This window comes from Epinephelus lanceolatus, chromosome 4 (assembly GCF_041903045.1).
Source record: "Epinephelus lanceolatus isolate andai-2023 chromosome 4, ASM4190304v1, whole genome shotgun sequence".
Lineage (NCBI taxonomy): Eukaryota > Metazoa > Chordata > Actinopteri > Perciformes > Serranidae > Epinephelus > Epinephelus lanceolatus.
The window spans coordinates 17,953,742-17,967,929 of NC_135737.1; the positions used below are offsets into that span (position 1 = coordinate 17,953,742).

General features: G+C 37.1%; 3 protein-coding genes across 3 annotated transcripts; all 3 read right to left on the reverse strand.

The window, feature by feature from the left end:
* Nucleotides 1–2,021: 2,021 nt before the first annotated feature.
* Nucleotides 2,022–2,987, reverse strand: LOC117260210 (olfactory receptor 52E8-like). Its single transcript, XM_033632141.1, has one exon. It carries the CDS (start codon nucleotides 2,985–2,987, stop codon nucleotides 2,022–2,024), a length of 966 nt encoding a protein of 321 aa, XP_033488032.1.
* Nucleotides 2,988–6,972: 3,985 nt separating this feature from the next.
* Nucleotides 6,973–7,941, reverse strand: LOC117260306 (olfactory receptor 52E8-like). The gene has a single exon (XM_033632278.1). It carries the CDS (start codon nucleotides 7,939–7,941, stop codon nucleotides 6,973–6,975), a length of 969 nt encoding a protein of 322 aa, XP_033488169.1.
* Nucleotides 7,942–11,486: 3,545 nt separating this feature from the next.
* Nucleotides 11,487–12,467, reverse strand: LOC117259911 (olfactory receptor 52E8-like). The gene has a single exon (XM_033631697.2). The coding sequence runs from the start codon at nucleotides 12,465–12,467 to the stop codon at nucleotides 11,487–11,489; it is 981 nt and encodes a 326-aa protein (XP_033487588.1).
* Nucleotides 12,468–14,188: the final 1,721 nt, after the last annotated feature.

Consider the following 14,188-nt stretch of genomic DNA (forward strand, 5'->3'; position numbering starts at 1 on the left):
TGAAGCTCACTCTTGATGTATATTTAACAGATGTGTTTTGTAGTGCGCAGGAGTTAAGACAGAGAGATTAATTTGGTTTGGTTTGGCCAGAAAAATTCTTCAGCAATATCTTGAAGGTTGAAATGTAATTACTATGGACACAAGGTGCTAATAAAAAATTAGTTTATTTTACAAAAACAAAGAACACTGTAATACATTTGATTTGTTCACTTAAAAACAACTTTACTACTTTCTTTACAATGACACAAAAGAATTTCTAACAAGAAAATATAGACAAAAAAAATTAATCAAACAAATAAAAAGCAGTAGGAACAAAGTCAGGCATGAAAATCGCTCGCCTTTCGGCGAAATTCGCCGTTTTGAATACAAAATAGGTGACCTACGTGAATCGTGTAGAGCCAATGAGAAAAATTGGAGTCTGGTCTGTGGAGCGAAGCCACAGAAAAAAGATGGGGACGTAGGTGTCAATCTTGTGTACTTATGCTTGAAGGAGGAGATAAGAACGGCCTCCTCCAATACGAAAGAGGCTCTCGTTTTTCTTGAAAAAAAAAGTGGCGTGGAAAAAACATGAATAAAAAAAAAACTTAAGAAGAGGCAGCAAAGTGCTCCAAAATGACCGACCTGTTTGGCCACGGCGTTGGTTGACGGGCTGAATTGTGTTGCTAACGACGGAGATGGAGCTGGAGATGACAATGCCATTATAGCAGGTGCATTAACGTTAGCTAACGTTGGCTTTGGCAAATTGCGTATTTCTTCTAAGTGTCCGTTTCAAGAGGCCAACTAGCCTACTAGGTATTGCATAAGGTTATTATAATTTAAACCTGTACTAAAAGAAAATATGTGCTTGCTTTTTTCCTGTGGATGCATGTAATTAACTTTAGGTGCTCCCAGTCCCAAGGACAATGAAGCTGAGGGACAGACTTACCCCAGTCGTGATGAGGAGGAGGATGAGACCAGAAATGACAGGTGCAATGTGAAGGCATAACCTACATTTTAGCCAGAGGAAAACCTTTTTAGTAGTATTAAGTGGGATTTTTTTTTGTTGTAGTAATAAGTTGACTAAAAGGGTAGACAATTATACTGTCCATAAAATTAGATTCAGTTCAGGCTTTATTGTCACATACACAGAATCCATGTAGATGCATTAGGATAGAATCATATGCTCTTATTTTAAGTTAAATAATAAGCACATCGCCATTTGTGGCCAATATATTATTGCATTTATTTTATAGTCTGGAAATAAAGAATAACTGCTGATTATGATTATGCAGTTGATTCTCAGGACAGCATTTGTGTAGTGTGTACAGGCATATAGAGGATTATAGGTAGAAACGTGTGGGACGGTGTGTGGGGCGGTGCGTCTGAATGTCCCGGGCTGAATTTGTGTCCCAGTCTGCCCCTGGTCTCGTCTCTTATACAACATACGTGAACATGTAAAGATACTTTATTTGTACTTAGTTATACATTCATACTTTTGTTTTTGTGCAGTCTTATAATTCTGCATGTGACCACCACTAGAGTAAATCTAAAAGAAATCAGATATGAGCATTTGGAAGCTCATTTTTCCACCAAAAAAAAAAACAATCGAAGAGCATAACCCCGGGACCCCCTAGCAGGTGCCGGGTCTCGTATTCTTCTCACCTTTTCACCCCTGACCCATTTTCATGCCTGAAAAGCACAACATTGTTACAATAATCTGCTAAAAACAGAGGCTTTATGATGGGATGTAAGTTCATTCTGATTTGGCTCCCTGACCAGGAAAGTAGATCTAGAGCTGAGAGACCCAACAAAGAAACCGCTCAGTGAACTTATAACATGGCTTGAGGGGACCCCTGCTTGAGGATCACAGGCTGTGTTGTGGCTCATAGAAATTGTACCGAGGAGTCTGACCATGCAATGACTTAAAAGTAAACATAGATGTAACACATTGGATCCAGCAAAAGTAAACAGCATACTACTTGATGTCATATATTGCACATTGCTCCCCTATATTACCAGTTGCACATTGACCGTGTTGTATTCTATCCTTTATTTGTGCTGTTATTAATTTTCCTGGTTAAAAATCTCTTCTTCAAGTTTTCTTTGATATCCTTGGTTTTGAAACAATATATTATTGGGTTGATAGCAGAAGGTAAAAGACTGTACAGCATTATAACAACAGTGCGAAATGGATCACTCAAAATGAATCCCACATTATTTGCAAGATAAACAAAGCATCTCGGCATGTAAAATAGACATGTGATGAGAAGCTGTGGTGTGCATGTAGACAGAGCCCTGATGTGGCGGCCATCAGAGTTGGACATTTTCATTACAGCAACAATGATGACAAAATACGAGAAGATGATAAAACCCAGAGGCAACAACAAACTAAACATGGCAAGACCTAATGCAACGACCTGAATTTCTCGTACATTCTCACATCCAAGCACTGTTACTGTTAAATGGTCACAATAGCACTGCAAAATTATGTTTGAATTACAGAAAGGCAACCTAAGAGCATCAAAAACTATACCCACCATCCATGATGCTGGTATAAACCATGATATTCCACAAAGCACAGAAACAGTGGTGTTTGTGAAAAGCACAGTGTAACGCAGAGGAGCACAAATTGCAATGAAGCGATCGAGGGCCATCACCATCAGGATAAAAGAATGAGTCGCCCCTAAAAAATGGACAAAATACATTTGTGCAAAGCATCCATTAAATGAAATAATGCCATCATCAAACCAGTATTTTGATATAATCTTTGGCAGAGTAATAGTCCCAAATGCTAAGTCAGTTAGTGCCAAGTGGCAAAAGATCAGATATGAGGGTTTGTGGAGAGACCTTTCACATTTCACAAACACTAAAATGAAAATATTTCCTACAGCTATAGCCAAGAAGAGAAGAAAGAGCAGGGCTGACACAGGTCCATAATACTCCTGTGAAAGTCCAGCAAATCCCATGATGAAGAAATCCTTTATCCTTGTTACATTTGTGTAGAACATAATCACGTGAATTAACAGTAACAACCTATCAAATAGAAAACACAAAGTAGTTATGCGATGGGACAAGTTAAGAAAATTATAAATGAAACGGAAGCATTAACAATACACCCAACTACTTCATGTATGCAAACAGAAGCATACATCACTCACTATAGTGTCCATTTGTTCTGTGGAGGATCTGTGGAGTAGACCTTACCTAGTAGATCTGCCTCCATGAATGTACTGCTACATCCCGCTGTCATGCCACCTACTATGTTGTTTGACATGGCAGTATAATATGTGACAACAGGTAGATCCCACTGGGTCACATTCCCAAACGAGTTCCACCCATTCTACACAGAGTAAAAAGAGTTACTAAAATATTATTTAGTTTCCATTCAGTGGCTTACAGCCATGAAAAATAGGCAGCTACATCATACTGTGAGCAGGTTGCATGAACATATCTTATAAGACAACTAAATTCTTTCAAAACCCCTGCTTATCAAAAAATCATGATAATGAAAGTGGAAGCATGTCCAGATAAAAACATTTTGAAAAGCATAAAAAAAATATAGAAAAGAAATAAATTAATAGAAATTATGTTTATACTAGTGCAGTGACTGTTAAAACACGCCTGTCATGAATGGGCTGATTGTTTGGCATGTGGTTTTGCTGCTTGTAGCTCATATAAACAAATTCACTCTCGCTTTAGAGGAATAATACGGAGACCGGTAGGTGACATGCATATGTTATTTTTTTTAAAAACATGCGCGCTTTCTAATTCGCGCGCGCGTTTTATTACTATTTTGCACGCGTGTTTTATAAAACGCACGCATGTTTTATAAATGCAATAGTTTAAAAGGCTGTGCGTGCAATATTGGTCCATTTGGAAGAAGGGAAAACCTGTACAGATGCTTCTGCCAGAACCACAGTATAAGAACATACATGTCAAACATGTAAAACAATGGACTACACAATGACTACACAATGAATTAATGCATTAATTCGCGTGCATTTTAAAAAAATTAACATATGCATGTCACCTCCCGGTCTCCGTAGAATAATGTTGTAGGTCTAACATAACATTTTTTAAACTATTCAGCATTATACAAAAACTGAAAGCTCCACCTTAAACGTGCAATATGTAATTTTCTGCCGCTAGGGGTCTCAAACCAAAACAATAACAGAAAACGGCGTTGGATGACGTCATGAAGTAGCGTGGGATCATGGGAGTTGTAGTTATATAACAGATACAGATCTAACGTTCCTCACTCCGTGTAACTAAAACCGACCTTGGCAGTTTTTTTGGCAGAGCGAGCTTCAGCAGCAGAGAAATGCTCATGGACAAGGTATATTACTTAAGTTATATTCACTTTATGTTTCACTTTATGCAAATGGGGTCCGTTGGCCGGTGTAGCAGCCCGAGCTGATCTGGTACATGCACCGGATCGTCAAACTCTGATCTGACTATCAGTAGTAACGTTACTTAGGCTGACCAAACGTCCTCTTTTGCCCGGACATGTCCACTTTTCACGTCCCGTCCGGGTTGTCCGGGTTTTTTTTTTTTTTTATAAACTGATTATAATGTCCGGTTTTCCGTGTGTTAAAGTCATGGTTCTCTTTTTTAGCGACTGTCTCGCTAACCTCAGGTATTTACACTCTATTCAGAAATGCTACTTACTTTAGCTGAGCGGTTAGCAATCTGCTAGTTATTTGAGCAAACTGCTAGTTACTTAGCTTTACAGTTAGCGATGGCTTCTCCCTCTCTGCTGCTCTCTCTTGCTCAGTGCGTCTTATGTTTAGCTATTCCTCTGCCTCTTTTATAAATGCAGTTCATTTACTGGCATCAGCTCAGCATTATAGAAACCTATTATTAGATGTTGTGGTTAGCCAGCCTCCGCTCCACACCGCTCTGCAGTGGTGGCCGCTGGCCGGAGCGCTGGTGTCCCGGCGGGCAGCAGTGCTTGCAATACACTGGTGGAAATGATTAATATTTCGATAACATCAGCCAGATGTTTGCTTACCTGTCTAGTAGAACACACGCGAGGTCGGCGTCGAATTGTAGTCCTAGATTTTCACGAAGCTCTCTCCATCTCGGAAAGGCCACACCAATATTTATCCTGGATTTAGCTCTCTTCTTATCCCAAATTCTTCTGGGATCGCTTGGTTGACCCGTACGTTTCCGTTTTACCGGCTTGTTTACCTGGACAGCTTCGGTGTCAGAAGGTGCGGCAACCGTCAATGCATAATCATGATCTGAGACGAGTTAGCTTAGCCTAGCAACAGTAACGTTCATTCTCTGACGTCTCATCCGGTCTGCTGCTTCTTCTTCTTCTCCTTCATTTAATGTCTATGGTAACTGGAGTTACGCCGCCATTGTGACCTAATGACACGGTCCGTAACTGTTATTAATATTTCATATTTATCTGGGTTTGAAAAATTGTTGGAAACATTTCTGATAATCAAAGTACACAACTAAACAAAATATATAATATTGGTTTAGTCGTTTTTAGAAATTTTTATGTGAAAAAACTACATATTATACCTTTAAACAGATGTTAAGTAAATATTACGTAAGTATATTGTGCTGATAATGCCTGTTTTTACTCTTCAGTTAAATTAAATATTTAAATGCAGGATTTTTACTATTAATAGATAGTGATAGTGTAACTTCAGAAAAAAAGTTTTGAGTAGGCCTATTAACAGGTACAGTAAAGATAGCACACACATCCCAAAAGACTTAATGCTGGGTGCTGGACCGATAAAGTGAGAATGACATAAAAGATGAAGTCTGCACACCTGAAGCTGCTCCTTGAAGAATTTATTTGATGTAACGTTTTGGGCTCCTGCCCTTCTTCAGACATGAAGTGAATGTGAATACACACCTCTATATGTACAACCCCTTAGGGTCACCTGACACACTCAGGTGATACACCACAGATGTGAAAAAAAAAAAAGAAAAAAAAAAATATTTGCATGTACATATAATTCAAATATATCTATGCACAAGCATAGGAAAATACATGCATACATAGATACAATTCAAAAGATCACAGTACACTACAATGCAACAATAGCAAAATACCACTATACAAAATTCTTTGAGAATATTTTAAGAGAATTGCGCAGGTATAAGGCCTGCAGTGCAAATGTAAATATAAATATATCACACACACTCTAAGTATCACATGAAGAAATCATCAGGTGAAGACCATCATAAACATATGTGATATTAAAGGGAAAAAAATGTACTGTAGAGGCGCCTCCAACAAGTAAGTATCAAACCCACAGCGATATGACAAATGCTTTTATCACTGCTTAAATCAACGTACCCAGTTAGAGAAAGGGTGTAAAGTAAAGCAGCATGGCCCCCATATCACTAAATCCAGCCCTGAAAACACACCTAAGTCCCAGCTCACAGTTACAAACACCAGTGAAATACACTTAGCAGATGTATTTTTCCAAATCTGCATATTAGTAGCTTGCTTTGACATAACCAGCACAGTTATAAAGAAGAGCATGGATTGATCAGGGGAGATATTTTCCTCACGCTAACGTTGTTAGTGTTATAAGTTATTATGGTGTATAGGTGAAGACATGCAGTCTGCACCACCACAGTTAAAAAGCAGAGCATGCATTTAAATTGTGTATATTTTTAATAGGGGGTATAGCATACAAGCATGCATGTGCCCCCCCCCTGCTCAGTGCTGTCAGTGGCTTCTCTTACAGCAGCACAGCGCCTCTCTTTCCCTCTCCTGTGTCGCTGTGCACATGCAAGCAGGAGAGTTTAGTTGTATTTGTCCAGCAATTACATCTGATATTACCATTAGGTACAATTAAGATATCATTATCATCTGAACTGCATACTTTACACTAATGAAATGCAAATCTACACAAAAAATATACATTATACATCATGCCAACCTCATATATTTTTTTGGGTGGTTGTTGTCCAATCACATTTCCTGCAAATTCGTGTAAGGATGACTGAGGTATGAGTCTGTTGTTAGTATGAAACTTTTATCTCGACTCCAATTCTTGTTGTTTTCAGCTTCTTTATTAAAGTCTGCTTAATGTCTTGAGTCTTGAAACAATAAATGAGTGGATTAACAGCAGCAGGAAAAAGACTGTACAACAGTACCAATAAAATACGAATATCTAAACTAAAGGAGAATCCAACAGTATTTGCTACATAAACAAAACATCTTGGAAGGTAAAACAGACAAGTGATAAATATTTGTGGGGTACAAGTTGATAAGGTTCTTTTACGGCCTGCAGCATTAGACATTTTCAGAATAGCCACAATGATGGAGATGTAGGAAAACAAGATGAATGCTAGAGGGAGCAAGAGGCAAAACATGGCCATACAAAGAGTAGTGACCTGTACAATTTTAACATCCTCACCACATGCTTGACTTGTTATAGAAATGTGGTCACAGTAGCACTGAGCAATGACATTTGATTTACAGAAAGGTAAAGTGAGGGCATGGAGTACAATGGTCACTAGCAAAGGCAGAGGGATGAACCAAGCAAACCCACAGAGCACAGATATGATGTTGTTTGTAATGAGGACAGGATAACGCAGAGGAAAACAAATTGCAATAAATCGATCAAGAGCCATTACCAACAAGATGAAAGAAGTCACTGAACCTAAATAGTGAACAAAGAACATCTGTGTAAAGCACCCATAGAATGAAATAATGCTGTCACCAAACCAATACTTTGTTATGATCTTTGGGAGAGTCAGGGTGCCAAATGTGAAATCATTCAGCGCCAGGTGACAGAAGACCAGATATGTTGGTTTCTGCAGGGACTTCTCATAGATCACAAATGCTAAAATGAAAATATTTCCTATTGCAATAGATAGGTAGACAAAAAAGAGCAGAACTGACACAGGTCCATAATACTGTGGTGAAAGTCCAGGGAATCCAAGAATGAAGAAGTTTCTTATCCTTGTAAAATTGGTGTAGATCATTATCACCTATTTCACATCAGCAGATAAAGATAATTCAGCAAGATAAAGTACATTATTAGTCTCTTAACAGATCTAATTAATCGGCTCAGTAATCTTTATATTTGATTTAAGATGAAACATTTGCAAATTAAAGCTTTTCTAGTGTGAAGATTTTCTCACTTTACTCATCAAATACATGAAAAACAATAATCTGATGAATGATGAATACAATTAAAACATTAACTGAAGCCCAAAGGTTAATTACATTTTACATTCTTCTCCACTATCTCAAATTATGGCTGAATGGTAAAAGCTTCTGTGATGAAATTTAACACTTTCTTTTCATATTCAGACAGAAGCTTGTACATTTCTTTTTTATCTTTCAATCAATAGCAGGTATATAGGGAACAGAGCAAATTCATCTGTATAATATACATGTTGTGGTTTCCGTTCAGAGTCCCTGAAAGTGTCTTACCGTTCAGATGCAAGCCCACAACTAAAATCTGAGTTCACTCCCTGGGTTACAGCTAATATTCATTCCCTCTTTTGTCTGACCATGCAAATCCTCCAAGGGTCATATTCTCAAATGAGTCTCTGAAGTGCCCAAACACACATAATGATATCATCTTCCTTATCGTTACCAGTGATACATTGAAAAGCTGCATAAAGATTGAAACGACCTTTAATTAACATCAGTGAGAAGACCATTTAAAATAGATTAAAAATAGCACAGTTAATCGATGTTCAGCTTCAATACACTAAAAAATATTCCATCATGAAAAAATAAAGTGGCAAAACATTTACAATTGTGCATCTCTGTAATAGTTTTCCTCCAGGTTTACCTCACTATATCACTGATTTTAGGTTAGTTATGTTTGATGCCAAACTTACAGTAACATATTAAAATGACTGAATATGGGTAGTTTTTCTACTGTTACTGATTATTGTATTTGTATAAATGTCTTAAACTTAAGTACACATTTGGTTTTATTAAAGCCTACCATGCTTAGAACTTGAAAAGCTCTGAGTTGGTGACTCCTAGTGGTACTATAAAACACAGGAAAGCAATGCAACCCCACAGCCAGTGTTTTTAATAGTGTTGTGTTTTTGTTTGTTTTTTTCATTTTTTATTTTAGTTTATAGTTCAGTTTAGTTTCAGTTAGTTTCCAGATTGGGTTTGCATGTTCCAGTTTAGTTTATATTGTTAAAAATGTTTAGTTTTACTTTATTTTTTTTTTAGTTTCTGTTTGGTTTTTCTTTACCTTTTTAATATGGGGGTATTTGTCAGGGGCAAGATTTAAGAAGTTCTAAATAGGTATTACAATACAAACACAAAACTTTGTGAAGTCAGTTGACTCACAGTCTCAATAACCATATGCACCAGTACCTCCTCATGCTTGTTGTGTTTACAAATTTGACCAAATTGATGAATATTAAAACTAAAGTCATTTCCTGTATATTTTGTATAAGTTTGGGTTTGTTTTATAGTACACAATATCATTTCAATTGGCCGTAGGTGTGAATGTGAGTATGAATGGTTGTCTGTCTCTATATGTTAGCCCTGTGATAGTCTTGCGCCCTGTCCAGGGTGTACCCCGCCTCTCGCCCAGTGTCAGCTGAGATAAGCTCCAGCTCCCCCATGACCCCCAACAGGATAAGTGGTTACGGAAAATGCATGAATATTATTTCAGTTAGTTTTTGTTTAGTCTAGTCTAAGTTATATTTGTATTTTAGTTACCTAAAAGGGTTTTTTTTTTCACACCTTAGTTTTTACTTTAGTTTTAGTTAACTGTAATAACCCTGCACCCTACCCAAATGATTTATTTCACACTGTTACTTAATGCAGGTAGTTATATGTAAAAGGGCCAACTACTTGGCTTGACATGCTTATTAACAAAATTAGTGCCAATGCAGCAAGCAAAATTTTTTACATGAAAAATGCCATTTGTGCTTTCTAATCTTAAAATTGTCATGCTTGATTAAATGGGATTGTATGGATATCAGAAATATGATGATTGACAAAAACAGCTTTGATATATATGTTATGTCACACTTTTATCAATATTTTCCATTTTCTTTTTTTAAAGATATGTTTTTGGGCATTCTGCCTTTAATGGATAGGACAGCCAAGTGTGTGTGTGTGTGTGTGTGTGTGTGGCTGGACTCGAACCCAGGCTGCTGCGGCAACAGCCTTGTACATGGGGCGCCTGCTTTACCCACTAAGCCAGCGACGCCCCTTTTTCCATTTTCTATAATGTTAGAAAAATACAGTGCCTAAGATTGCACCCGGGCTGGAAAAAAAAACAAAAAACAAAGATATGATTTCAGCTCAGAAAACACTTCATTGCACTGTTCAGCAGAATTAAAGCTAAAAACAGTGGGAACTGTTCATCATGAGTATTAACCTGAAAGCTTGGCAAAGAAAAACTATTTGTAAACACAAAAATAAAACCCCTCGAGGATTTTCACATTGTCTGACGAAGCACTTCTTCTTTTTGACTTGCAACATACAGTGTTGCTGTAATGCCTCTAGATGTGTGAGGACAACAGACTCGGCAGTAATAGTACTACTATTCATTCAGAATATTCAGCCTCATGGATACATTCAAAAAAATGTTTTATTATATTAGACTGCTTTTATTGTTTCATCTGTCTGTCAGCAATTTGTTACCTGCTTTGGCATTTTTGGCACAGTCACATCTTATATAGCATAATCTCATTTTGGAAACGCTGAATACAAGTCATATAAAAATTAAATAAGTGAAAAAAGTAAGCCTTGTACTTTTTTATTTTAGAATGTATAAACTGAGATAAGAGAGGCTGTGTGTTTTATGGAATATCACTGATTTATCTGTATGCCTAAACCAAGACGTACACACAATAACATCTTTTTTTGTGTCTCCCGTCCAAAATTTACATCCAAACAAATACCCAAACACATGAAGATACAATGCTCATCTGATCAGTGTCCCCAGTGTTGTTGGTCAACATTAACAAAATCATGTGGCATTCTGCAATTATCAAACAGTTACGCATATTTAAACTAGTCTTAATGAACAAAAATTACATTAGATTATAAACTATTATTGCCTTCAGGGAAAGGAGGAACTACCAGTTCGGATATATTTTTAAACATCAGATGACAGGAATAATCTCTTAATTGTTCTTTTTTAATGAGCTGGTATAGCAAGACAATCAAGTGAATAAAAAGGTGTATTGTCTAAAGTTTGTAACACGTTTACATGTAATTTTAACCACCGAAACATGGTTTAGAATTTTTTGTGCAGTAATTACTAAAGTTGTTCCCATTGAAATAAAATATTAAAGGCAAAGCCAAGCTAAAATTCTTCAATGTTTTCATGCATTATGTTTTCATGTGCACTGAAAATGCAGAAAAGAAAAAAGAAAGCCATGATTAAATTTTGGAGAAATGTATTTCTGGCAGAAAGCAACAATTCAAGTTTGAGGTGAAGTGTAAAGCCCAATATGTGAAGGTGGGATTTGTCTTTAATATCACAAACTCCTCTGTGTCAGATTAATCCTGCTGTTGGCTTATACATTCTGCCTCATCTGTCAGCTTCACAATGTGAAAATTGTATCTTTATTCCAATTTTAGTTTTCTTCAGCTTCTTCATCAACAGCTGCTTAATGTCTTGAGTCTTCAAACAATAAATGAGTGGATTAACAGCAGCAGGAAAAAGACTGTACAACAGTACCAATAAAATACGAATATCTAAACTAAAGGAGAATCCAACAGTATTTGCTACATAAACAAAACATCTTGGAAGGTAAAACAGACAAGTGATAAATATCTGTGGGGTACAAGTTGATAAGGTTCTTTTACGGCCTGCAGCATTTGAAATTTTCAGAATAGCCACAATGATGGAGATGTAAGAAAACAAGATGAATGCAAGAGGAAGCAAGAGGCAAAACATGGCTACACACAAAGAAGTGACTGTAACTATTTTAACATCCTCACCACATGCTTGACTTGTTATAGAAATGTGGTCACAGTAGCACTGAGCAATGACATTTGATTTACAGAAAGGTAATGTGAGGACATAAAGTACAACAGCTACCATCAAAGGCAGAGGGATGAACCAAGCAAACCCACAGAGCACAGATATGATGTTGTTTGTAATGAGGACAGGATAACGCAGAGGAAAACAAATTGCAATAAATCGATCAAGAGCCATTACCAACAAGATGAAAGAAGTCACTGAACCTAAATAGTGAACAAAGAACATCTGTGTAAAGCACCCATAGAATGAAATAATGCTGTCACCAAACCAATACTTTGTTATGATCTTTGGGAGAGTCAGGGTGCCAAATGTGAAATCATTCAGCGCCAGGTGACAGAAGACCAGATATGTTGGTTTCTGCAGGGACTTCTCATAGATCACAAATGCTAAAATGAAAATATTTCCTATTGCAATAGATAGGTAGACAAAAAAGAGCAGAACTGACACAGGTCCATAATACTGTGGTGAAAGTCCAGGGAATCCAAGAATGAAGAAGCTCCTCATTCTTGTTAAATTGGCAATCATAATTAAAATTTGTTATAAAAATCTATCAGGACCAAGACATGAAAGACCTGCAAGGTAAAAGCACTGATCAGACCTTCAGAATATTAATTGCAGAATACACAACCAACATGCATTATGATATAACAGAGATATCCAACACCGAACTATTCAAAAATGATGCCATATATCAAAAAGTGCATGCTCTCCCATACTCTGTCTGAGCTCGGCTCTTACTGTGGAACGGATTTCAGTATCCAAACTCTCATTACAATGTCTGGATGCCAGGTAATATCAGCCTTTTATCAAGATTGATCTGACTGTCCTCAAAGGACCATTATGTGAATTGAAGAGCCATATGTTTGTTAGTTTCTTTTCTTAGTTTAACTGAACTTAGCTTAGATGAAAATAAAATCAGTATTAAGAAAAAAAAACAACACAGATCAATGAAAATTATAAATATAAGATGTATATATCTATATTTCTGTGCCATTTCTGTGGTTATTTAATAAAAATCTGAGATCTGGTTTAGGTTGGAGAAAGATTGTGACCTTGGTTAATTGTTGAAAAGTCAACATTTCCTTGGATAAACAGGATACATAGACTTTTTCATTATACAAACAGCCTGGTCTCACTCTCAGGGCGTCAAAAAATGCTACTTGGTCAGAGGGCCTCAGCATCAGATACGGACACACAGTTCACCCTTTAGCATCTGTATGATGCCACCGACACCAAAGTAAACCCATTCACATCAATATTAGATGGTAAAAGTACTGATCATAGTATGACAAGCGAGAAAGTCCACTTAGGGCTGGTGGGAGGAGAGCCAGTTGTGTCCAACAAGCCTAGGACTTTGACCTAAGAGGCCGATGTTTGTGTTACATTTGAATATAAAAGTCAACATTCAGTCATTCGATCATGTGATTTGTTGTTAGTTTTGTTGCCTAAACCTAAACACTGACCTACATCAAGATACAACACAGAAGGCTGCCCCTAGTTATGCCCAAGCATCAAAATATGATTGGTAGGGATGACATCATGTTGAATCAGAACCTTGATCTGACCCAGAGTACCAATGTTCTTCTTGTTCTACTTAAAGTCACCAATAAGTAATTTTGTCACGTCAGTCATGAGTCATGGGAGTTGTCAGTCACGTGAGTAGACTGACATCAGCTACAATGTTTTTCTAACTCCAACCAAGTGGTTTTGTTGCCTAAACCTAACTGCCGGCTGGCGCTGCGGACTTCAGCCTGAATCTTCACATTATGATGAGTAGGGATGAGATCGTGTTGAATCAGATCCTTGGTCTTTCTTGAACCTTAAACAAGTAACCTAACAGCACACTTTCAGATCTGTATTTTGGTGCTCTAAAAAGCTGTAGCATTGCAATTGGGTTTTCTATCCATATTATATATAACAGTAAATCAATCAATCAATCTTTATTTATAGAGGACTTTTCATACAATCAAATGTAGCACAAAGTGCTTTACATATGACTTTACATATACAGGTGGACTGCCCCTGGGCTGAGACAGTGCCTCCTCCAAAATACTTTAACAGTGCTCCTGGGGAAGTTTCATATAACTTATGATAGTGTTGTCACGATACCAAAATCTTTGTTTCGGTACCAATACCAATATGAATTTCGATACTTTTCGATACTCTTCGGTACTTTTCCTAAGGAAAAGTCCTTTTGGATGCAAAACCTTTAGAACAATAAATAGTAGGGGTGTAACGGTACCAAA